We start from the raw sequence: 26,015 nt of genomic DNA, 5'->3' as shown, positions 1-26,015 counted from the left end.
TTTTTCCTTGATTTCGAGTCTCATTTTTCAGGTGCGGCTTAGATTCGAGTGCGGCTTAGATTCGAGTAAATACGGTATTTCAAATGAGACACCACCACAGCAAGCAATGTATGTGTGATGTGGAAAATGTGGTCAAACAGTACATGATGATGGACACTCTTGCTCAGGTCCTCCATTTTGTTTGAACTGCAAAAACAATCCTGCTGTTTGGAATCTTTACTGTCAATTATATATTAATGAAAAGAAATTTGAGAAATTAAGTCACAAGAAGAATGCCTCATTGGGAAGTAAAACTTTACTTTTTTTGTATTCTCAGAAAGCACTAAGCTTTGTAATATCGTTCTTCAGTAACTAAACAGCAATTTGTAAAAGTCTTCCTCAATACATACTTTACCAATTTAAATTGCTGCAAAAACTTGCACGTGCAAAAGCATTTTGAAGTTGCTGTGAAGGCAGTGGTCTCACCCACCCCCACCGCACTCCCCAAACCAACATCAATACTCACAGGATACCCCTGAAACCACAAATTCATCTCTGCAGACAGATGGAGCAAAGTTAAGGCGTCTTCATTACAACTAAGCAATGATGATCACAATTGAAGGAGAATGTTGTACCAAAGAACTCAATAATGAAAAGAAAATATTACATTTGAAGTCCACCCCAGGGCATCTGCAAACCCCTCCAATAACTTACCTTCTGCCACAACCGCCTCACTTTGACAGTGGCAAAGAAAATATGAAACTTTTTTTTTAAAGCCATTGGTAGTGTAACATCAATAATACGGAGTTCCTATTAGTGTTCCTTATTTGTGGTTGATGTTACAATCTTCTTCTCTTCTTCAAACCTCAGTTATCTCTTAGAATTTACAACTGATCGTTAAGAGGCTGGAGAAATCGGCAGACAGTACTGGTACTAGATTTTACACTGAAAAGAAATCTGTGTACTTTTTCTCTGTGTGTGTCTTGTTTTTACGTTTCCAGAAATGAAACTGAAGATGCCATTGGCCTTATGCCTAATTAAAAAATTTGTTGGTTGCCACACTTGAGGTATCTGAAAGAATAGTCCATTTAAGTGCATAATATTTTATAACACACAAGAGAAGGAGTGGACAGAATACCTCAGCCCCAATTTGCAAATCAGCTTGGGTTCTGAAAAACATTGGCAATGCAAAACTGAACTTTGTCTTCATTCAAGATATCCTTAATCCTATGGTTAGAGATAACTGAGTTGTTTATAAATGAAAAACACAAATTTTCGATGTTCTCCAGTATTAATTTATTTAATGAATCAGTTTTTGGCTCATGAGGTCACCTGTAGAAGGTAACTATTGCATTAATGTCGAATTAATGTTGCTAATACTATGGGTGTTTGAAAAGTATGTGCAAAGTCCGAGAGTGGCACCACCGGCGCGTATCGAGGTCATGTTTCGTTAGTAGTATCTTTGGAAAGAATGCACACCAAGTTTCAGCCATATTGGTCTATTTCTTTGATTTGGCATTCGTGTGAATCAAGGAAGTCGAGTGATTGTCAAAAAAAGGACGAAAAAGAATTTTGTGTGGTGATTAAACATTACTTTAAGGCAAAATGCTCAGGAGACTAAAGAGAAGCTTGATAAAGATTACAGTGAATCTGCACCTTCGATTAGAACAGTTTATGAGTGGTTTAAAAATTTTCGGAGTGGCCATATGGGCACAAGTGATGCTGAACGTTCTGGGCGCCCTGTGGAGGTTACGACTCCAGAAATCATTGGTAAAATCCATGCTATGGTGATGGAAGACAGAAGAATTAAGGTGCGTGAGATTGCTAGTGCTGTGGGAACCTTGAATGAATAGCTACATAATATTTTGCATAAACATTTGGACATGAGAAAGCTATCTGCAAGATGGGTTCCGTGATTACTCACACTTGACAAAAAATGGAATCGTGTGAAGTGTTGCAAGGATGGTTTGCAGCTGTTCAGGAATAATCCGAAGGACTATAAGCATTGTTTCGTCACTGTGGATGAAACATGGATACATTACTATACTCCTGAGACCAAACAACAATCTAAACAATGGGTTACCAAGGGAGAATCTGCACCAAAAAAGGCAAAGACCATTCCTTCGGCCAGAAAGGTTATGGTGACTTTCTTCTGAGATTCGCAAAGGATAATCCTCGTCGACTATCTGGAAAATGGGAAAACTATTACAGGTGCATATTATTCATCGTTATTGGACCATTTGAAAACCAAGCTACAAGAAAAACGCCGGCAGTTGGACCGCAAAAATTTCCTTTTCCATCACAAGAGTGCACCAGCACACACCTGAGCAGTTGTGGTCACAAAATTAATGAAAATAGGATTCCAACTCATTTCACATCCCCCCCTATTCTCCAGACTTGGCTCCCTCGGACTACTATTTGTTCCCCAATTTGAAGAAATGGCTGGCGGGACAAAGATTTTATTCAAACGCGGAGGTGATTGCAGCAACTAATAACTATTTTGCAGACTTGGACAATTCCTATTATTCAGAAGGGATCAACAAATTAGAACAGTGTTGGACAAAGTGTATAAGTCTAAGAGGAGACTTATGTTGAAAAATAAAAAAGGTTTACCCCAAACACGTAAGTAGTTTTTATTTTGGCACGAACTTTTCAAACGGCCCTTGTATATAAACATGGTCAGATTATTAACACATTCTTAGTGTAGAAAAATCATAATAGTACACACAGTGGTGGGTTGTGCAAAATTTTACCAATGTGCTACAATTTAGTGCCCTATAACCTTTTGAATTATAAGGGTATTAATTGAAAGTAAATTACATATATAATTTTTACATATATAAATTGAAGATTAAACATATTTGAATTTTGTAATTAATCATTAACATGGCAAAGAATAAAATAAAATGAAAAAAATCATGGTAGCAGCGAGAATTGAACCTGACCCAACAAATTGCCAGTAAGAGCACTTGATCACTCGGACATGGCACTGTTGGGTTAACTGCTCCCCAAAAATTCCTCATACTCTGCTTACACGATATGTTACACAAACACTTTCAAAGAAAAATACTAACCTGGTGCTGTGAGCAACATAGCACTCATAGTGTTAGAAGGGATGACATAACATCAGAGCATGCGCAGTCAAAAACAGGCAGCTGTGTCCCTTCTCTGTGTACCAAGGGTGGCCATCATTTCAGCAGTAGACACTGATTTCAAATTATCATGGAGAGAACACTACAGAACAGAACATGTTTTCATCCATTTTATTTGTGTTCCAGCATGCCTTTAAAGAGAAATTCTTAATTTTAGTGTGATTTCTTTCTTGCACTCAATGGGAAATAGCATAATTTTAGTGAAATTACTGGCTTGCTTCCCAAGAGAAATGACATAATTTTAGTGCAATATTTACAGTGTGCCCTAGTACATTAGCGCATAACAACTGGCGAGCACTGAGTGCACATGAATTTTTGCATGATATTTATGGTTTGTGTTCGAACATAGTTACGCAGGAGTGGCAATGATTTTTCTCTCTCTACTTAGCAGTTAACTTTCTAGCTAATAGAAGTTAGAATCCCTGACAGCTGTAGTGATGATGTGATGTACATTGTAGGATGCGAACACCTACGCCAGAACCACCTTCAGAGGATGTAATGGAACAAAATGCAAAGGATCCTGTACGCAACATGTACAAGATGCCTCCTCCAGAACCCCTGCAGTTAGACCAAAAGAACTATCAAGTCAACATTCGAATACCATCACCATTACCCAGGGAATGTACAGAGGATATTATTCTTGATTATGTGAGTGTTAATTGCAGTACATATTACTACTGTAGCATTGACATGTTGTGTAATATTTTATTTTACCTTGAGAGAAGTAATATTTCATACTACTTTGTACAAACTATGAAGCACAAACTGAGCTTTACACAATTTAAATAAGATCTATATTAATAATAAAACTCTAAAATCATTGTATCTGTGTGTTTGAACATGCTTAACTTGAATGTAACTCCATCCCCATTGACCCTGACATTGCTTGCTGGATTCAGTGAGTCTACACAAAGGTGGGAGAATTACTTGCGCCCATTCATGGTGCACTGCCAGGCAAGGAATATCGATCCAGTATATAAGGCAGCCTTGCTGTAGTCCATCAGAGTCGGTTTATAAGAAGTAATCAAAATTGAGCCTGACACTGAGCTCGAGAAACTCCCCTTTGGTGGGGTTTGTCACTTGCTGATACAGTATTTTGGACATGAAACCCATGTGGTGGCAGAATGGTTGCAGTTAACCCTGCCCCACAAGTGATCTGCACAGTTGTTTGCAGCCTGGATCACTGATTTGCAGGCTCTCTCATGCAAGTGTCATTTTGAGTGTCCTAAATGTGCTACCTCTTATGCAGACTCACTAGCCTGGTTAGCATCTTGAGGTTAAGACCATGATGTTGACCCTGTCTGACCCTTTTTTAGCCAGTGTTGCCCAGATTGGAGACACTCAAGAGCTGATGGCGACAGCAGCAGATGTCCTTTCTTGTAATTGGGAGGTGGCTCAATTACCTGTGCACGGAAAATGGCCCCAAGAGGTAACCCCAGTGGCCCCACCACCGCCAAATTACATGGTGTTGACACTGTCAACTTCAGCACAGTTGCCTTGCTGCACAGCCTGTCTTCACCCACACCAAACTCAGCGAATGCGCAACAGTCACAGCATCATGCTTCCCGCTCTTGGCGGTTTTCAGATCCTCAGCATCATTCTTCTTCTTCTTCTGCTTGTTCGGTGAGCTAGCAGTCCTCTTCCTGTTGTCATTTGTTGCAGGTTCAGTGAGACTGACTGTATGTAGAAGCCTTGTGTGGGGTATGCTGTCACATAGGTCGTTTGGCAGCTGTTTGTGACAGTCAGCAATTGCAAGTCAGATATTGCATGACCCTGTGATTTCACTGGGCCAATGGGGCAGCCTTTCACACGTTCATCCCAGTGTATTTTGTTAACATTTGTGGAGAGGTGGCTGGTTGAATTTCCAGGTGAAGTGGGAGTAATGGTCATCCTCATTAATTAAGATACATGCAGGCTCTTGGAGTGCCCAGAGTTGCAATGGGTGCTACATTGGGGTGTGTCTTATAGTAAATAGTGCATTCTTTTGTGGGGGGAATTCTGTCTCCGCACTTTATGAGAATGGGGAACAGCGACTTATATTGTTAGTGGTCAATTCATCGTTGGCACAAAATGTTTTTGGGCTTGTGCTTTTTCTGTTTTTGGCTTCCAAATTGTTGACGAGGTACATTATCATGATTTGGACTCCTTACTGTGGTCATACTGCCCACTATTGGAGAAAACTGTGGGCCGTTTCTGTTAAGCTGCTGGCCCCATTCCCTTTGCCATGCACGACAAGAAGATAAAGGCTGAGTTGCTGTGTTGGCAGGATCATTGCTCCATCTCTCTTACTCCATTGAGATAGTTGACTACCCTTTTGGTTGTAATTCAAAAACTCAACAGTGCCGTGTGCTAGTCCAGTGATTTTAAACAGGTGGTCAGTATGCAAGGTAAAGGTGTTTGCAAAGTTGTTGGAGGGCCAATATTTTTCACACATAAACTTGTGCAGCCTAAGATTGCTGCTGAACGCAGCCTCTTGGACTTTCTTGGTCCTCAACACCCTGTTTGGGCTTTACCAGTTTAATCACTTACCTTTTGGAATTAATCACTTGCTTTTCAAAGTCTCATGCATACCATAAATTTATCAACAGTATTTGGGGCAGTTGATTAAGGGCATTTCCCATTGCATCAATTACCTTGATGACATCTGGGTGAAGGGCCCTACCATAGAGGAGCATTTACGAAACCTTCAATCAGTTTTCCAGCGCCTCCTGGAAAATGTTCTTTATTGCAAGGTGGAAAAGTGCAGTTTTTCTCTCCAGAGAGTCATTTTTTGGACATGTGCCTAGCAAAGATGTCCTCGTTCCCATGGACAACATCACTGCCATCATCAGCTTGCCAGTGCAGCTCCGGTCTATTTTGAGTAAGATTTTGAGCTATGCTCAGTTCTTTCCCCTGGCCATGTGCATCTGTCATCCTGTTTCCTTTTTCGCCAGAAGGGTTTTAAACTTTATCTTTTCTACAGATTGTCAGGTGGCTTTTCAGTCTCTCAAGCAGTGTTTGTGTTCTGCACCCTGTGTGGTTTCTTTCACACCAGGTAATCCTTTAATCCTGGCCTGTAACACATCCCAGTATGGCATTGGTGCAGTTCTGTCCCATCAGAACTGGGATGGCACCAAACAGCCCATCACTTACGCATCGAAGATGCTTTCTGCTGCCATGCGTAATTATTCACAGTTGTAAAAGGAGGTGCTAGCTATTATTTTCAGTGTTAAAAAGTTTCACATTTTCTTATATGGAGCAACGTTCGTCCTCATCACTGACCTCAAGCCACTGGTTTCTTTATTTCACCCCTGGTTCCAAACTGCATGATGGGACTGGCCACTGATGGCAATGGTGGACCCTCTTTCTCAGTAACTATTGTTAAGACATTCATTACCACTCCACCGCCTAGCATGCCAATGCTGATGTGCTGTCGCAGCTACAGTTCAATCAGCAAGAGACTCTCATGTTCACGATGGATGGTGCCTTGCAGCACACATTGTTGGAGTTTCTGTTGACAGCCCGAGAGGTCACAACAGCCGTGGGTGCTGACTGCTTCTATGGAAAAATCATTTTGGCGACCCAGATGGGTCAGCTGGAGTCCTCTCTTTGGGTGCGGATTGGACATGGCATATGTTTCTCCTCTAATGTGATCAGCTCAATGTTGTCCAGAGTCCTTCTACTTGCCACGGAGGAGCTGTGCTGTTGAGAGGTCATACCAGTGGTGTGGTGCCCTTGCATACTCCAGGTGCTTTGTGTATCGAATGGATATGACTCTCATTATGTCGTTGGTGCGACATTGTGTCTACTGGCCAATGATCAATTGTGACATAGAACTTTTGGTGGAGGCCTGTGGGGCCTATGCACAGAATCAGTCTGTACTACTGTGCTAGTTCATTCTTTGGGCGGTCCTGGGGCACCGTTGGGACAGTGTGCTCATATATTGCACAGGTCCTTTTTTGGGCAGCACATGGTTGTTACTGGTCGAGATATTGTTCAATTTCCTGTATTTAACGAAGATCTCCTCCACATCGATGACCGCCACTGTTTGCACATTGTCCGTTATTTTAGCCATTGAAGACGCTCGAGGATCCTCATGTCCGATAATGGTAGGCAGTTTGTGTCATGGGAGTTTGAAGATTTCTGCATTCACAATGATATCCAGCATCTGACTACCGCCCTGTTTTACCTCGCTTCTAACTTGGGGGTGAACTGTTTTGTTTGTACCTTTAAGACCCAAATGAAGAAGTCAGTGTCTGTTTCTCCTCATAATGATGCATTGTTTAGGTGACAGTGGTCCACAGGTGCAGCGTGGTGGAACGTTCGCGTGAACACCAGCCGCAGGGTCTCCTGGATTTGTTGCACCCTTAGTTGCATGCCATGGACTGCTGCAGCCCACCACAATTTCCTCCCAGAGCTGCTGTTAAGGCCGCTCCTTTGGCTGCCATGTGGTATGGTGGACCACAAAGGTTGCCAGTTGTTTGTGGTGGACGTTGATAGGGAGCATATGACCCACAATGCGAATCAGTTACATCCACACACTATCATGAAATCACTGTCATGGTTGTCTGGCATCTGGCCAGTCGGATGGCAGGGTTGATGACGACATTGTTCCAGGTATGGACCTCCACTTGCAGCAGTGCGCTTACCCATTGCCACCCCCCTTGCTCTCTCCACTATACTTCTGTCACCTTCAGCCTCCAGCCCTAGTGATGACAAAGAAGACTGAAATTTCACTTAGCGTAAAACACAGATATTATGGTACAAGGCACAGCATGTTTGTAATACTGAATGTAGAAAGGGAAGTTAGACTGCCAATAAACAATGGCAGCAGATGCAGAATATTCCAGAAGCTTCTCACATTCTACATAACATTGGGTGTGCCCCAGGGAAATGTGTTGGGCCCCTGGCTATTCATATTATGTATTATTGACCTTGCAGACAAAATTAATAGTAAAATCAGGCTTTTTGCAGATGATGTAGTTATCTATAATGAAGTACTCTCTAAAAGAAGCTTCAAAAATATTCAAAAAACAAAGATGATGTGACTTACCAAACGAAAGCATGTTGATAGACACACAAACAAACAAACACAGACATACACACAAAATTCAAGCTTTCGCAACCAACGGTTGCTTCATCAGGAAAGAGGGAAAGACGAAAGGATGTGGGTTTTAAGGGAGAGGGTAAGGAGTGATTCCAATCCCGGGAGCGGAAAGACTTACCTTAGGGGGAAAAAAGGACAGGTATACACGCGCGCGCACACACACACACACACACACACACACACACACACACACACACACACACAGACATTTGCCTTTACAAATGTCTGCTTGTGTCGGTGTATGTGCGGATGGATATGTGTGTGTGTGCGCGCGAGTTTATACCTGTCCTTTTTTCCCCCTGAGGTAAGTCTTTCCGCTCCCGGGATTGGAATCACTCCTTACCCTCTCCCTTAAAACCCACATCCTTTTGTCTTTCCCTCTGCTTCCCTCTTTCCTGATGAAGCTTGAATTTTGTGTGTATGTCTGTGTTTGTTTGTGTTTCTCTCAACATACCAGTGCTTTCGTTTGGTAAGTCACATCATCTTTGTTTTTAGATATATTTTTCCCACGTGGAATGTTTCCCTCTGTTATATTCATAAATATTCAGTTAGATCTTGATAATATTTCAATGTGGTGCAGTGATTGGCAACTTTCTCTAAATGTTCAGAAAGGTAAAATTTTGCACATCAAAAAACGAAAAAAACGTAGTATCCTATGACTTTCATATCAGTGAGTCCCTGATGGAATCAGCCAACCCATACAAATATATTGGTGTAATACTTTGTAGGGATATGAAATGGAATGATCACATAGGTTCAGTCATGGGTAAAGCAGGTGGTAGACTTCACTTAATTGGTAGAATACTGGGGAAGTGCAATCAGTCTACAAAGGAGATTGCTTACAAATCACTTGTGTGACCAGCTCTAGAACATTGCTCGTGTGAGTGGGACCCATACCAGATAGGACTAACGGCGGATATTGAATGTGTACAGAGAATGGCAGCAAGGATGGTCACATGTTTGTTTAATCCATGGAAGAGTGTCACAGAGATACTGAAGGAACTGAACTGTAAGAATCTTGAAGATAGATGTAGACTATACCGGGAAAGTGTATTAAGAACGTTTCAAGAACTGGCTTCAAATGGTGACGCTAGGAATATACTACAACCCCCTATGTATCGCTCTCATAGGGATAGTGAGGATAAGATTAGAATAAGTACTGCACACACAGAGGCATTCATATTATCATTCTTCCCACACTCCATGCATGAATGGAACAGGAAGAAACCCTAGTAACTAGTAGAATGGGACGTACGCTCTGCCATGCACTTCACAGTGGTTTGCAGAATATAGACATAGACGTAGATGTATGGAGAATGCCATGATACCTTGGGCATCAAGTTTTCAGCCCCGGCAGTTGAATCGGTAGCAATTTGGTTTCCAGAAACACTGACGTGCCACCTGCTATTTTGCTAACAACATATTAAAATACACACATCAAAAAAAGTTTTGCATCACCTCGGTTCTGAGAGTTCTGGAACCTGTACAGAAAATTGGAATAGAGGTCAACATAAACATCATTTGTGCCCTTTTTATTGCTCATGAAAACCACACATTGCATGTTGTACCACCATACAGCGAGACCTTCAGAGATGGTGGTCCAGATTGCTGTACATACTGGTATCTCTAATGCCCAGTAGCACATCCTCTTGCATTGATGCATCCCTGTATTCATTGTGGCATACTATCCACAAGTTCATCAAGGCACCGTTGATCAAGATTGTCCCACTCCTCAACGGCGATTTGGCGTGTGATTGGTGGGTCATGTCGTCCATAAACAGCCCTTTTCAATCTATCCCAGACATAGTTGATAGGGTTTTGTCTGGAGAACATGCTGCCCACTCTAGTTGAGAGATGTCGCTATCGTGAAGGAAGTCATTCACAAGATGTGTACGATGGGGCTCGAACTTTCGTCCATGAAGATGAATGCCTCGCCAATATGCTGCTGATACTGTTGCACTGTCGGTTGGAGGATGGAATTCACGTATCGTACAGCCATTACAGCGCCTTCCATGACCACCAGCGGCATATGTCGGCCCCACATAATGCCACCCCAAAACAGCAGGGAACAACCTCCTTGCTGGACTGTGTGTAAGGCATTCAGCCTGTCCGGATTGCCTCCAAACACGTCTCCGACGATTGTCCGGTTGAAGGCAAATGTGACACTCATTGGTGAAGAGAACGTGATGCCAATCCTGAACGGTCCATTCGGCATGTTGTTAGGCCCATCTGTACCTTGCTGCATGGCGTCGTGATAGCAAAGATTGTCCTCGCCATGGACGTCGGGAGTGAAGTTGCGCATCATGCAGCCTGTACACAGTTTGAGTCATAACATGACGTCTGTGGCTGCACGAACAGCGTTATTCAGCATGGTGGCATCACTGTCAGGGTTCCTCCGAGCCATAATCTATAGGTAGCAGTTATCCACTGCAGTAGTAGACTTGGGCGGTTCCTGTCTCTCTGTATCTCCTCCATGTCTGACGACATCGCTTTGGTTCAGTCTAAGATGCCTGGACACTTCCCTTGTTGAGAGCTCTTCCTGGCACAAAGTAACAATGCGGACTGCAGTATTGAGTGTCTAGGCATGGTTGAACTACAGACAACACAAGCCATGTACCTCCTTCCTGGTGGAATGACTAGAACTGATTGGCTGTTGGACCCCGTCTAATAGGCGCTCCTCATGCATGGTTGTTTACATCTTGGGCTGGTTTAGTGACATCTCTGAACAGTCAAAGGGACTGTGTCTGTGATACAATATCCACAGTCAACGTCTGTCTTCTCGAGTTCTGGGAACCGGGGTGACCCAAAACTGTTTTTGATGCGTGTAAATGTATTATAAGGTTTCACATAACACGTTTTTTTTTTTTTTTTTAGATTTTTCTGAGACATCACAACATACTTTTGGAGAGAGTTAAAGTTAATGCTTTAGATGTTCAATGACTAAGTGGTTCACTTCATTTTTAACTGCTAGGAAGCAAAGGACCATGATAGGGAGCGCTTGCAGCTCTCAAAATTACGGGACAAACTACTACTGGCATGTCACAGGATTCAATTCTGTGACTATTCCTCTTCCACTATATAAATGACCCACCATCTTATTCTGATAGAGTGCACATTGTGCTCTTAGCTGCTGATGCAAGCATCATAACCAAGCCGAGCAGAGCTGTGGCAGCACGAGGAACAATAAAAGATATATTCAGAAGTATTGTTGATTGGTTCTCAGTAAATGGTCTATCATTGAACTTACAAAAAATACAATTCATTCACTTCTGTACAAGGTGGGATATATCCTTAGCAGTATGAATGGGGTAAGGAAATACTTTAAACAGTTTGTTCCAACTTCCTGGGTGCACATATTTATCAGAACTTAAATTGGAAATCACTTACTTCAGTTCTTTTCCAGCACCAGAGTTGACAACATTTGATCTAAGTGTCATTGCTGTTTTTGATTAGGAAAACATTTGAAAATAAGATTATGTCGCATGATTTCATATGGAATAATTTTCTAGGACAAATCCGCAAACCGGCATAAAAGTTTTCATTGGACAGAAACAGGTATAACTTGTTTTGTCCATCCTCAAACTTCAAGTAAGCAAATGTTCAATAAATAGGCATATCAGGAACAGACTCACAATAAATTTACTCCTTTGTGGAGTTTGTTGTGAAGAATCAGGTGCAGCTTGAAAAGAGTAACAACATTCCTTAAGAAAGAAAAAACAGGAACAGAATAGCCTCAACTATCCATAACTTACAGAAGGAAGCTAAATATGGAGCCATCAAAATATTTGACAAACTATCTTGTGAATTAAAGGTACCAAAAGGTTATGGAAATTTTAAAAACAAATTGGAATGATTTCTACTCAACACCTTCTAGTCTGTTGGTGACTTTCTGAGTAGATGGTATGTATGTAGTCGAGTTACATTTATTAAAACTTGTAGAGTATGATTTTTAAAAACTCAGTTAAGTAAATGGCTAGCAAGTAGCCTGAGAAAATCTATCTTATTTGCAAGCTTGCTTACACATTTCACATCATAGTAAGTTGTTGCACATATGACAACTGAAATGTGCAAAAAAAAAAATTGCGTAAATGAAACTAAACAGCTAAACTGGTATGTCGTGGCTACCTGTAGGTTTTTATCCATCAAATCTACCATGAAAAAATGCAGCATCAAATAACACTCATGGCTGTTGAATTTGATATTATCAGTGTGTTTTCATTTCTTTCCTGAAAAAAGCCAAAATGGTGGTCACCAAGTACACTTTTGCATCTTCTGGGACAACAGCAACAATCATTTAATATGGCTGTTCTGTAGCTCTCTCTCTCTCTCTCTCTCTCTCTCTGTGTGTGTGTGTGTGTGTGTGTGTGTGTGTGTGTGTGTGTGTGTGTGCGCGCGCGCATTAGCAATATTTGCAAACAAATGACTTGTGAAACGAAGTACTGTATAAATTGTGGATTATATTCGGTAAATGACCCCGGAGTCTGATGCAGCAGCTATTAAATAAAAATTTAGTTATTCGAGATGTGTACATCAAGGAATACAGTAAGATTCTAAAACTTTGGAAGAGTATCATGTCCACAGACAATATTACATGCCAGTTGTTGGTTAGTTTGCCATAGCAGACAGCATTTTCATCTTCAAGTGTTATTTCTTTTATAAATGTGTTTGTGGCCCCTGATTTAACCCTGTGCAAAATGTATTTTTGGAGCCAACCTTTGGGTTTTGTCTTCCTTGTATTTAACTCTTACCACAGCTGTAATGCCGTAACCTGCACTATAATGTTAACACCCTCACATACTATGATTTCAGTTGATGCCATATTGAAAGCTGTGCAACTCGTAGAATTTGTGATGTCCTGTGTGAACGGTAGTTCACAGTGCCACTACATAATGCCCCAACTAATGGCATCACATTAGTTGTGTGTGAACCTGGCTTCATTTTAATTTTCCTATTCTAAGCATATTGCAACTTAAGAAAGTTTCACTTTCATGTGATGCATAGAATAAATGATTGGACTCAGCAGCTGCTTGATCTCTTAAGCTTATGATAATATCCAGTAATGTGCAGTAAATTGAGTATTGTAATAAATATCCATGTGTGAAGTACATCTGTATGTACTGTAGATGCGACATATTTTACAAATATAGATTTTAAGTCCATTGTTATGACACACCTAACATTTGACTTTCTTTTGACATAGGACATACAGCCTGCTGTGCCAAAGGAGATGCTATTGCAAGAACATCTAACTCGCTGGACAGCTGTAAGAAAAAAATGGATTGCAGCTGCTCAATATAATGAAAGTCGGTATGGTGACAGTGGCAATATTCTCAGAGCAATATTCAAAAGGTATGGAGACATTTTCACAGAATTTTGGTTCTGTTGCTGTAGTACTTCCGTTCAAATAAATATTGTCACGCCGTAACCAGAATCAAGTCCAAATTTGAATACAGGGTCATCAGTAAAGTACAGCACTTAGCACCAAAGCCACATGCATTACTGACAACAACATACAAACAAAACACAACTGCTGGCTGGACAGTGAGTGTTGCTATTGTTAAATACATTGAATGACAGAGTGTATAAACATTACAAACATAAGAAATTTTGAGAACCATCTGGAAATGACAAACACTAATAATATTTGCTCACAATCAGATTTGGACTAGTGGTGTGCAGGATGCCAGCTAGTGGTGATAACTGTTGCTCCTTACTGCATGCGGCTCAGCTTGTGGCATTGCTCCCTCTCCTTTAGAAACAGCGACCTGGGTTTTATTTATTTATTTATTTTTTTATTGGAGCCAAGTACTGCATCCCAGACCTAGACATTGTCAGTGTGCCTCTTTATGGCCTTGCTTGAGGATTCTTGCATTCAGGTCATGTTTGAAGGTAGCCTCTCAGATCTAAGATTCACAGTCTTTGAGTCTGTCTTCTGTTTCTTTGAAAGAAAAGCCCTCAGAGTCAGCTTGCACCTCAATGTTCTGGGACTTTGTATGGAGAACATGGATGAAATCTCTACACTTTTGTCTGCTTGGCAATGGATCATAATCCTGACTTCATATGTGACGTCTGATTAGCATCAAAGGAGATGGTATTGCCCAAAGTACCATTTTAGTAACTTACCCAGTAGTCCCATTATCCCCACTGGCATAAAAATCCTCTTGGGCTGTATCCCACTGGTTGATATTTGTCATTCTAGCGATCTTTGTCCTTATAGGAGTTCAGAGTTCATTTTTGAGCCAGTTTTATACTTCTTCAGTACTGATAATGAGGTGTTTCGCTTAGTCATTCTGAGTACCGGCCAGTTGAAAGAAGAAACATGTATCCATTGTCGTTTCAGCGACTGGAAAACTTTCAAAATGATGCCTTCTACAATGAACTTTGCTATTTCTGGAGCTTCAGCATTTGATAGAGCTTCGATGACAGCATAGAAAGTGAGACCATCAGTGCAGACTATTATCCATAGATTCCCATTTGTCAACTTCAAGAATCTCCTTAAGACATCGATTCCAGTCTGGTTGAATGGCACTTTTGCAGCTGGATTTCGTATCATGTGTCCCGGAGGTAGTAAAGGCAAGTGCTTAAGTTTATGGCACACATAGAGTCTTAACAAATTGCAAGGGACCTGTCCAGTAATACATGCATCTGATTTTGTTTAGAGTATTCATGAATCCCAGGTGACCACATGTTGGAGTGGCATGGAAGCACTTTCAGGATAGCTAGCTGTAGAAGAGCTGGGATGATGAGAACCATTTACATCGTAATGGATCATAGCTCCTCTTAGTGTTACTAATTGGAATTCTCCTTTGATCGACTTCTCCTACTTCAAGGCATCTGTGGCTCTCAGCAGTGCTGGAGCTCCACTCTGTTCAGCAGAGTGTCATTCAGTGCAGTAGTGATGACTGAGATTTCACCCACACTGCTCAGTTATGTCAAAGGATTCCCTTAAAAGCTGTCAGCTCATGTTTGCGTCCACTTTTTATGCCACTGTGATGTCATACTCCTGAAGCCCAAGTGCTCTCTCGCCAGTTGACCCGACGGATCCTTCAGGCCATTCAACCTGCTTAGAGAACGGTGTGCATCACAGTGATGGTAATTTGCAAAATAAGTATGGCCAGAACTTGTTGATGGCCCAACCAACTGCAAGGCACACATTCTTTGTTCTGAAGTGGTATGTCTTAGGTTTTGAGATCTCTCTGGAAGCATAAGCTGTCACCTTCCTGAATTTGGACTAGAACCACTAGTGTCAGTGTAAAGTTCCGTCTCAGGTGCATTTGAAAGATGATGGAGATTGGTGCTGAAGATCGATGCACCTTTTCAACATAATCAGTTACCAGTGCGAGAGGTAGCAGGATCAGTACCCAGCATCTCGCCAAATGTCGTGTCATAACCAGGATAGAGTCGATCTCTGAGTGCAGATTCATCAGTGAAGTAGAACACTTAGCACACTGAAAGCATGTTTATTACTGTTGTATCCGTAATTGGAGAAACAACAAATAACGATTGGCGTGAGTTCCAAATTCTGTTTATTGCCAACAGTTCCACAATAACAACACAACTTGGTGCTTGATCAAGAGCAGCGACTGGGCTGCAGAGTCCAAATGTGGTATGGTAAACAGTCGTAGTGTAGCGTTGTTCCGGGGTGCGACGTTGACGTAGCACGTAGGTAGCCTAACACAAGACTGCCAGGCATGGCGGCGTATGCGGCTGGCTATATAGGGCGAATGGCGGAGGAATATGCCCACCGTACCCGAGTCCGCTTGTCGTGTCTTGTTATGATTGGCGGCGCGGCCTCACGTAACTATCTCTCGGGAGGATGCCGGCCAAGGTTGCCATAACAGTTCGGAGGCACTCAGTGTGTGAGGCCCGTGCCTGCGCTGTACAGCTGTGCTGAGCTGCGCATAAGCGGGGCGTGCCGGCCATTGGCTGTATGACGTAAAGACCATGGCCACGCAGTTGCAGGTGCCACGGTGTGGGCATTGACTATACCACAATTACTGACACGAAATACAGACGGAACAGAACTGCCTTCTGGATGGAGGGTGCTCCTATTTTCAGAAATATCAAATGCTCCAGAGTATGTAAAAATTATAAACATAAGAAGTCTGGAGCTTTCTAAAAATGACAAATACTGAGTAACAAATATATGCTCATTACAGTACTGTAAAATATGAGTTATACAGAACAGATTGTACACACTAATCTTATTCCACGACAGCTTCCTCTGTTATGGAACCTTTGTGAAAGTAGCTAAATTGTGAACAAGATCCAAAAGGAAGTTATTGCTTTCAGCAACAAAAATGTAGAAAGAAAAGACAACTGCATTTTTTCAGAAGATTTATGTAGAACTTTCTTTCTTGGTTATATAGATTGAGTCAGTCTGCTGCCACAGCACCCCAGATTTTCCAGATTTTGATTTGTTGGCATACTTGACTCCATGCATCAGCTGTTACCATTGGAATTAAAAGTTTTCAATTCTTCACAGTGAAAATGTAGTTGGGAAAATACTTGACAAAGTTAAAAAGTGTGTAAATTCTGAATAACTGCAAAAGAATGAAATAATCCCTAACTAGAGCATTGGTAGCTCTATGAGGCTCAGGCAGTTCATAGATGACGCTGTTATCTATAAGAAGGCTACAATACCAAAAGCCTGTAACAAAATGCAGGAAGATCTGCAGAGGATTGATGATTGGTGCTGTCTACTTCCATCAACTGAAGAATTGCCGTCCTACACAGTGGAGATATGTATCAAGAAACAACAACGTTCTGTGATAGAGCGCTTTTTGATATACACAACAAATGACAGTCTGCCAAGCTGTATTGTTCCTTAAATGGCAGTACATGCCTCTCCAAGTCGTTTTACGTGTTTTCCTATTATACGTTTTTTGTTTTTTTCTGTTTTTTTTTCTGTTTGGTATTATTAACTATTTTTAATCATCATATTCTACGGTTATAGAAACTGGATGGATCCCAACTCATGTTGAGCACCAGTAGTGCTGTGTATAGTTATGGTTTACTTTATTGTTAAGTTGTGAAATGCAGTTCAAAAATGATTCATTAGTAATAATTTTTTTTCCTCTCATTTTAGGGCCCAGAATCTCTGAGATGAAAGGGAGGACATGGACTGTACAAAGAAAAATATGTTGATGCGCAACCTTAAGTACCAGTCTTCCTGATTTTCGTATGAAGGAACGAAGGTCGCATTTAAAGCAACGTGGTGCACACAGAACTGTTACCCTATCCTTGTGTATGCTTTGTGTGTGTGTGTGTGTGTGTGTGTGTGTGTGTGTGTGTGTCTATATACAAAACTGAGGTTAAGGAAAACACACACACACAGTAAGCATCCATAGTTGCTAAGTAAACTTCAGGCAGTCCATTTTCAGAACTCATCATTTTTTGCGCCTTTCTGATGTTTAGCATCTCTTCTACTCACTGAATAGTGATCAGTACTCATATCAATACTATATTCCATTCTACTTTTTCCAACAACTTATGAACATATTTCTTTGAGGATTGTTCTTTCTCCACTGGTGAAATACCAATTCTTTGATCTCCAAATATTTAATACAGCTAAAATGACACACCTCTAAATTATTATTTCCTTCACAAGATTAAATTTTTGTAGAATTTATATGATCAGTGGACTGTGTAAAATACGTAATTTAATAGTAATTGTTGTATGTGTGTGTACCTTACTGTGTGTGATGAAACTAGAATGTAGAATACTGTCAGAAATTTGAGTGACTGCCAGACAGTAACAGCTAAAATGTTAAATGTGTTCAGATAGAACTCAAAATTTTGTTCAGATGGTATAAATATATTTGAAATTTAAAAAGTTTTTACATCATTTTTTTCTTTTATACCTTACAATTTACAGTTGTTTTGGTCCTTGGGCCAAGAAAATTGCAGCTAAAATAAGAAGACAACACTAGTAACAAGTAATTTTGGTAACGTTCTGTTATGGTCGATTCAGTAAAATGATTTGAAATTAAGGAAGCTCAGAAGATCGGTGCATGTTTGACTCTTTGTTTTTAACCAGAAATATAACCTCACTCAAGTAATTCCATCGCAAATTATGAACATAGGAATACGTTGCATAAACAGCTGATATTAAAGTAATTGTGTCAGTGTAAAATAATAGAGTGGTTCTCAGAATGAAACAAATGGTTTGAACACTACAGTGCTTTACCAGGAACAGTCTTATGTGGTTTTATGTCTAGTCTTCCTCTGGCCTAATAGCTGGTTCACTTGACCTTTCATGACAGTGAACATAGAATCTATACACAGGTCAATGTATCATTTTGACAAGTCACCCTGTGTTGCTCCAGCGAAGTTACAGTCATCGTGCAATTTGAACAAGAGACCATTATTTTATAGTTTGATGAACTGTTGGTTTTAGAATCAGTCTTAATCATAAGCTGATGTACAACAGTGATTGTACAGACCTTGGTGTAGATTATAATTTTAAAATTTTATCTGTGGGTTAAAATGGGAGAATATTTACTGTGGTGAGAACAAATTTGCTGGTACCTAAAATTAGACAAGTGCACAGAAGTCTTAAATTGGAAGTGACAAATTCCTGGGCTGCTTGGCCACGCCATTTCATCTACTTCTTTATGGTAGTGCAGAGATACTCGTAGTGCTTCCTTCTTTTCTTACATACTTTGTGCCAGAAAGAACTGAAGATGGCTGGTAGGGGAAGTGGTTTCGGTCAAAGATATCATTCTTAAATTCAGTGTTCAACTGCAGAAGTGCTCATTGTAAAGAAATAAAATTGCAAGCACAGTTCTGAGAAGTGCGCTGAAAACAGCCAGTGAGCCATTGTGATCTTGTGCTGTGATGTAGCTGCAGATTACTTACACACATACCAATGGCAACACAAACACCATGTAAAAACAGCTCAGTGCTCCAGAAATGTTGGTCTTCATCCTCACAGCCGGATGGCTATTGAAATAGGAACCAGCAGGTTTGCTTTACTCAAATGGAAATGCCACAGAAAGTGTGAAGGCTGGATGGCACTGTTCGGTGAGCTATTTACCTTATAGCTGTCTATTTACTTTTTGGAGACCACCACTGATACCTGCTGAAGACTGAACCAACCATGTGGAATTCTTTCAGTTCTACATCTTCCTAAAGATATAATTTTGTTAATATAATGTAAATGGATAGATGAAAAAATCTACTCACCAAGCAGTGGCAAGGGAACACACAAAAGAATTCAACTTTTACTAACTTTTGGAGTCAGTGGCTCCTTCTTCTGGGAGAAGAGTTGAAGAGGAAGGAAGACAGGTGAAGGAAAAGGACTGGAGAAGTTTACGGAAAGGGGTACAGTTCAGAAAGGTCACCCAGAATCCCGGGTCAGGGGAGACTTAGCGGGCGGGATGTGAAGGGAAGAGTCTTTCTTTCTCATTCTGTCCAGTAAGTCTCCCCTGACCCAGGATTCTGGGTGACTTTTCTGAAGTGTACGCCTTTCCCTAAAACTCTCCACTCCTTTACCTTCACCCCTCTTCCTTCCTCTCGAACTCTTCTGCCATAAGGAGCCACTGGCTCCAAAAGCTTGTAAAAGTTAAATCCTTTCATGTGTATTTTCCCCTGATGCTGCTTGGTGAGCAGATTTTGTATCTGTCCATTTACATAATAAAGATATACTTTGTCCCTCATGTATGCTTCATTTATTAATATGACACTAATGAGTATACCCAGCCTCTGGTGTAATATTTGGTTTTAAAGCAGTAAATCTGTAAGAAATGATGACCACTAAAGACATTTCTATAAGTGTGTTGTTAGGACTACAAAAAATTGTTGTTTGTTATGTAGTCAAACTACAGGGTGCAGCAACATTAACTACCTAATTTCAAAACACAATAAATTTCATTTTATGAATAAGGATTTATTATAGTTTTAATAATATAGGTACATATCTTACATTTTTTTTTTTTTACATAGTTTTGAAAACTATCAGACAAGTGGTCCCCCACATTGTCCATATTGTCAATAAGCAAATTTCTGATGTTTCTCATTACCCTTATGAGCATAGCAGTGTATATGATGGCAATTTCTGCCTGGATGTTGCAAGTCCAATTCTTCAAGTTGTAAACTGTTGCTGGCTGTCATTTTCTTCAAAAAACCAAGGACCAACAATCCCAGCTAAGGAAATTGCACACCACATTGTAATGCAATTCTCAAGGGTTGCTGTCGGTCCAGTAGCTCATGTTCTGTTTGTTGACACATCCAGTCAAGTGAAAATGGGCTTCATCGCTGTAAAACCAATTGTGTGTGTCCTCAGGAACATTTTCGAGAAGTGTGTCACATGATTCCTCCAAGAACTGAAGTCGCGTTCGGAGAGTTGCTGCAAAGTCGCCAACTTATACAGATTGTAATAAAGGTGGTCACGAAGAATTTGACCCACTGAATGACCAGAAAGTCCACGGGCACAGAACTCTGTGGGGATTGCAAGATTGAAGCTCTCACTGCCTCAGTGTTCTTACATGATCTGATGGGCTGAGAGACTCCAGTTCTTTGTCTTGGCATACTCGTTGTTTGTCTGAGCTTACTGACCCATGTAATAATATATTTCTGGTCTGGGACACAAACCAACTGGGCTTCATTGAAGCAGTTTCGGAAGATACGCTGGGTTGTGATCTCAGAGCATCAGTTCAAAAAGTAGGCCTTGACAACAACTACATGCTCCTCACTGTACCGACACATGGAGGTGACTGTCCTTGAAGGGAAAAACAATTTAAAACTGTCTTCCAAATGAGACCACTCCCATCCTGCTACAACTGCAACAGCCTCAACTGTGCGCATGACAAACAAGAAAATTATGTTGCTGCACCTGGTATGAGTGAAAGGTTTTTAAATGGCCATGATACAAGTGTTGGAAGGTATATGGAGAATGAAATTCATTAAAGAAGACACCTGAAGTTAATTTTATTTCGTATTACAGATGGTATGTTGTTGTTGTGGTCTTCAGTCCTGAGATTGGTTTGATGCAGCTCTCCATTCTACTCTATACTGTGCAAGCTTCTTCATCTCCCAGTACCTACTGCAACCTACATCCTTCTGAATCTGCTTAGTGTATTCATCTCTTGGTCTCCCTCTACGATTTTTACCCTCCATGCTGCCCTCCAATACTAAATTGGTGATCCCTTGATGCCTCAGAACATGTCCTACCAACCGATCCCTTCTGGTCAAGTTGTGCCCCAAACTTCTCTTCTCCCCAATCCTATTCAATACTTCCTCATTAGTTATGTGATCTACCCATCTAATCTTCAGCATTCTTCTGTAGCACCACATTTCAAAAGCTACTATTCTCTTCTTGTCTAAACTATTCATCGTCCATGTCTCACTTCCATACATGGCTACACTCCATACAAATACTTTCAGAAATGACTTCCTGACATTTAAATCTATACTCGATGTAAACAAATTTCTCTTCTCCAGAAACGCTTTCCTTGCCATTGCCAGTCTACATTTTATATCCTCTCTACTTCGACCATCATCAGTTATTTTGCTCCCCAAATAGCAAAACTCCTTTACTACTTTAAGTGTCTCATTTCCTAATCTAATTCCCTCAGTATCGCCCGACTTAATTCGACTACATTCCATTATCCTCGTTTTGCTTTTGTTGATGTTCATCTTATATCCTCCTTTCAAGACACTGTCCATTCCGTTCAACTGCTCTTCCAAGTCCTTCACTGCCTCTGACAGAATTACAATGTCATCGGCGAACCTCAAAGTTTTTATTTCTTCTCCATGGATTTTAATACCTACTCCGAATTTTTCTTTTGTTTCCTTTACTGCTTGCTCAATATACGGATTGAATAACATCGGGGAGAGGCTACAACCCTGTCTTACTCGCTTCCCAACCACTGCTTCCCTTTCATGTCCCTCGACTCTTATAACTGCCATCTGCTTTCTGTACTGTAAATAGCCTTTCGCTCCCTGTATTTTACCCCTGCCACCTTCAGAATTTGAAAGAGAGTATTCCAGTCAACATTGTCAAAAGCTTTCTCTAAGTCTACAAATGCTAGAAACGTAGGTTTGCCTTTCCTTAATCTTTCTTCTAAGATAAGTCATAAGGTCAGTATTGCCTCACGTGTTCCAGTATTTCTACGGAATCCAAACTGATCTTCCCCGAGGTCGGCTTCTACTAGTTTTTCCATTTGTCTGTAAAGAATTCGTGTTAGTATTTTGCAGCTGTGGCTTATTAAACTGATTGTTCGGTAATTTTCACATCTGTCAACACCTGCTTTCTTTGGGATTGGAATTATTATATTCTTCTTGAAGTCTGAGGGTATTTCGCCTGTCTCATACATCTTGCTCACCAGATGGTAGAGTTTTGTCAGGACTGGCTCTCCCAAGGCCGTCAGTAGTTCCAATGGAATGTTGTCTACTCCAGGGGCCTTGTTTCGACTTAGGTCTTTCAGTGCTCTGTCAAACTCTTCACGCAGTATCGTATCTCCCATTTCATCTTCATCTACATCCTCTTCCATTTCCATAATATTGACCTCAAGTACATCGCCCTCGTATAGACCCTCTATATACTCCTTCCACCTTTCTGCTTTCCCTTCTTTGCTTAGAATTGGGTTTCCATCTGAGCTCTTGATGTTCGTGCAAGTGGTTCTCTTATCTCCAAAGGTGTCTTCAATTTACCTGTAGGCAGTATCTATCTTACCTCTAGTGATATGCGCCTCTACATCCTTACATTTGTCCTCTAGCCATGCCTGCTTAGCCATTTTGCACTTCCTGTCGATCTCATTTTTGAGACGTTTGTATTCCTTTTTGCCTGCTTCATTTACTGCATTTTTATATTTTCTCCTTTCATCAATTAAATTCAATATTTCTTCTGTTACCCAAGGAGTTCTACTAGCCCTTGTTTTTTTACCTACTTGATCCTCTGCTGCCTTCACTACTTCGTCCCTCAAAGCTACCCATTCTTCTTCTACTGTATTTCTTTCCCCCATTCCTGTCAAGTGTTCCCTTATGCCTTCCCTTAAACTCTGTACAACCTCTGGTTTAGTCACTTTATCCAGGTCCTATCTCCTTAAATTCCCACCTTTTTGCAATTTCTTGAGTTTTATTCTACATTTCATAACCAATAGATTGTGGTCAGAGTCCACATCTGCCCCTGGAAATGTCTTACAATTTAAAACCTGGTTCCTAAATCTCTGTCTTACCATTATATAATCTATCTGATACCTTTTAGTATCTCCAGGGTTCTTCCATGTATACAACCTTCTTTCATGATTCTTAAACCAAGTGTTAGCTATGATTAAGTTGTGCTCTGTGCAAAATTCTACCAGGCGGCTTCCTCTTTCATTTCTTAGCCCCAATCCATATTCACCTACTACGTTTCCTTCTCTCCCTTTTCCTACTACCAAATTCCAGTCACCCATGACTATTAAATTTTCATCACCCTTCACTATCTGAATAATTTCTTTTATTTCATCATACATATCTTCAATTTCTTCATCATTTGCAGAGCTAGTTGGCATATAAACTTGTACTACTGTAGTAGGTGTGGGCTTCGTATCTATCTTGGCCACAATAATGCGTTCACTATGCTGTTTGTAGTAGCTTACCCGCATTCCTATTTTCCTATTCATTATTAAACCTACTCCTGCATTACCCCTATTTGATTTTGTGTTTATAACCCTGTAGTCACCTGACCAGAAGTCTTGTTCCTCTTGCCACTGAACTTCACTAATTCCCACTATATCTAACTTTAACCTATCCATTTCCCTTTTTAAATTTTCTATCCTACCTGCCCGGTTAATGGATCTGACATTCCACGCTCCGATCCATAGAATGCCAGATTTCTTTCTCCTTATACCGACATCCTCTTGAGTAGTCCCTGCCCGGAGATCCAAATGGGGGACTATTTTACCTTCAGAATATTTTACCCAAGAGGACGCCATCATCATTTAATCATACAGTAAAGCTGCATGCCCTCGGTAAAAATTACGGCCGTAGTTTCCCCTTGCTTTCAGTCGTTCGCAGTACCAACACAGCAAGGCCGTTTTGGTTACTGTTACAAGGCCAGATCAGTCAATCATCCAGACTGTTGCCCTTGCAACTACTGAAAAGGTTGCTGCCCCTCTTCAGGAACCACATGTTTGTCTGGCCTCTCAACAGCTACCCCTCCGTCGTGGTTGCACCTACGGTACGGCTATCTGTATCGCTGAGGCACGCAAGCCTCCCTACCAACGGCAAGGTCCGTGGTTCATGGGGGGAGATGGTATGGTGTGATCAAAATGATACAGGCACATAATGAATGTGTGTCTGTCCCCCACACAGTAGAAAGTGGGATGTTGAATGGAGCTGTAACTTGTATAATGTGATGACCATGTAGAACATGATGCCTTCAGCATTTTATCATTGTTAATTTTCAGCCATGTGTGAGCTGCCAATTCTGTCAGATGCATTTATTGACTTTTAGGTATGTTTAGACAACTTAACTGCTGTCACAATTTTGGAATGGAAATCTTTGACATATTGCTGCAAGAGGAAAGATACATTGCACTTGACTGGAACATTGAAAGAGTGTTATACTGTTAAAGAACTTGATGGTTTTGTTTAAGTTTGTAATACGTTAAAATGAATGTATTGCTAGTAAAGCAAGGTTTGTTTTTCCAAAAGATTTTCCTCTAAATGTGAGAATACATATAAACAATGTTACACTGAAAGATTGAAAGAAACTCCCCTGTAGAACCAAAGTACAATTTACCTTATGTTCTCAGAAAAAAAATCTTTGCTACTTTGGAGAATTACCACCCACATTCTCTGGGATTTCTTTGTTGAAAAAGAAGCAATGCAAGAATTAAGATTGATAGTCACAACTTAAAAAAATATAAATTTTTGCCCTTGTATCAAAGTACAGAGTGAAGTACGAGGTGCATTCAAGTTCTAAGGCCTCTGATTTTTTTTTCTAATTAACTACTCACCCGAAATCGATGAAACTGGCGTTACTTCTCAATGTAATCGCCCTGCAGACGTACACATTTTTCACAATGCTGACGCCGTGATTACATGGCAGCGGCGAAGGCTTCTTTAGGAGTCTGTTTTGACCACTGGAAAATCGCTGAGGCAATAGCAGCACGGCTGGTGAATGTGCGGCCATGGAGAGTGTCTTTTATTGTTGGAAAAAGCCAAAAGTCACTAGGAGCCAGGTCAGGTGAGTAGGGAGCATGAGGAATCACTTCAAAGTTGTTATCACGAAGAAACTGTTGCGTAATATTAGCTCGATGTGCGGGTGCGTTGTCTTGGTGAAACAGCACACGCGCAGCCCTTCCCGGACGTTTTTGTTGCAGTGCAGGAAGGAATTTGTTCTTCAAAACATTTTCGTAGGATGCACCTGTTACCGTAGTGCCCTCTGGAATGCAATGGGTAAGGATTACGCCCTCGCTGTCCCAGAACATGGCCACCATCATTTTTTCAGCACTGGCGGTTACCCAAAATTTTTTTGGTGGTGGTGAATCTGTATGCTTCCATTGAGCTGACTGGCGCTTTGTTTCTGGATTGAAAAATGGCATCCACGTCTCATCCATTGTCACAACCGACGAAAAGAAAGTCCCATTCCTGCTGTCGCGCGTCAACATTGCTCGGCAACATGCCACACGGGCAGCCGTGTGGCTGTCCGTCAGCATTCGTGGCACCCAGCTGGATGACACTTTTCGCATTTTCAGGTCGTCATGCAGGATTGTGTGCACAGAACCCACTGAAATGCAAACTCTGGAGGTGATGTGTTCAACAGTCATTCAGCGATCCCCCAAAACAATTTTCTCCACTTTCTCGAT

The 26,015-nt window shown here is 41.0% G+C and overlaps 1 protein-coding gene across 1 annotated transcript in view; it reads left to right on the top strand.

Moving 5' to 3' along the window:
• LOC126235859 (protein lin-37 homolog) overlaps positions 1-18,055 on the top strand; it is a 44,456-nt gene extending 26,401 nt beyond the window's left edge. Inside the window, exons 4-6 of the mRNA XM_049944748.1 lie at positions 3,590-3,779; positions 13,418-13,566; positions 17,306-18,055. Of these exons, the coding sequence (XP_049800705.1) occupies positions 3,590-3,779; positions 13,418-13,566; positions 17,306-17,321 (355 nt within the window). The 3' untranslated portion in view covers positions 17,322-18,055. The remainder of the gene's footprint in view (positions 1-3,589; positions 3,780-13,417; positions 13,567-17,305) is intronic.
• The last annotated feature ends 7,960 nt before the right edge of the window (positions 18,056-26,015 follow it).

Source organism: Schistocerca nitens, chromosome 1 (genome assembly GCF_023898315.1).
Source record: "Schistocerca nitens isolate TAMUIC-IGC-003100 chromosome 1, iqSchNite1.1, whole genome shotgun sequence".
NCBI lineage: Eukaryota > Metazoa > Arthropoda > Insecta > Orthoptera > Acrididae > Schistocerca > Schistocerca nitens.
The sequence above is the reverse complement of the archived record's forward strand: the minus strand, read 5'-3'. Positions and strand labels throughout refer to the sequence as shown.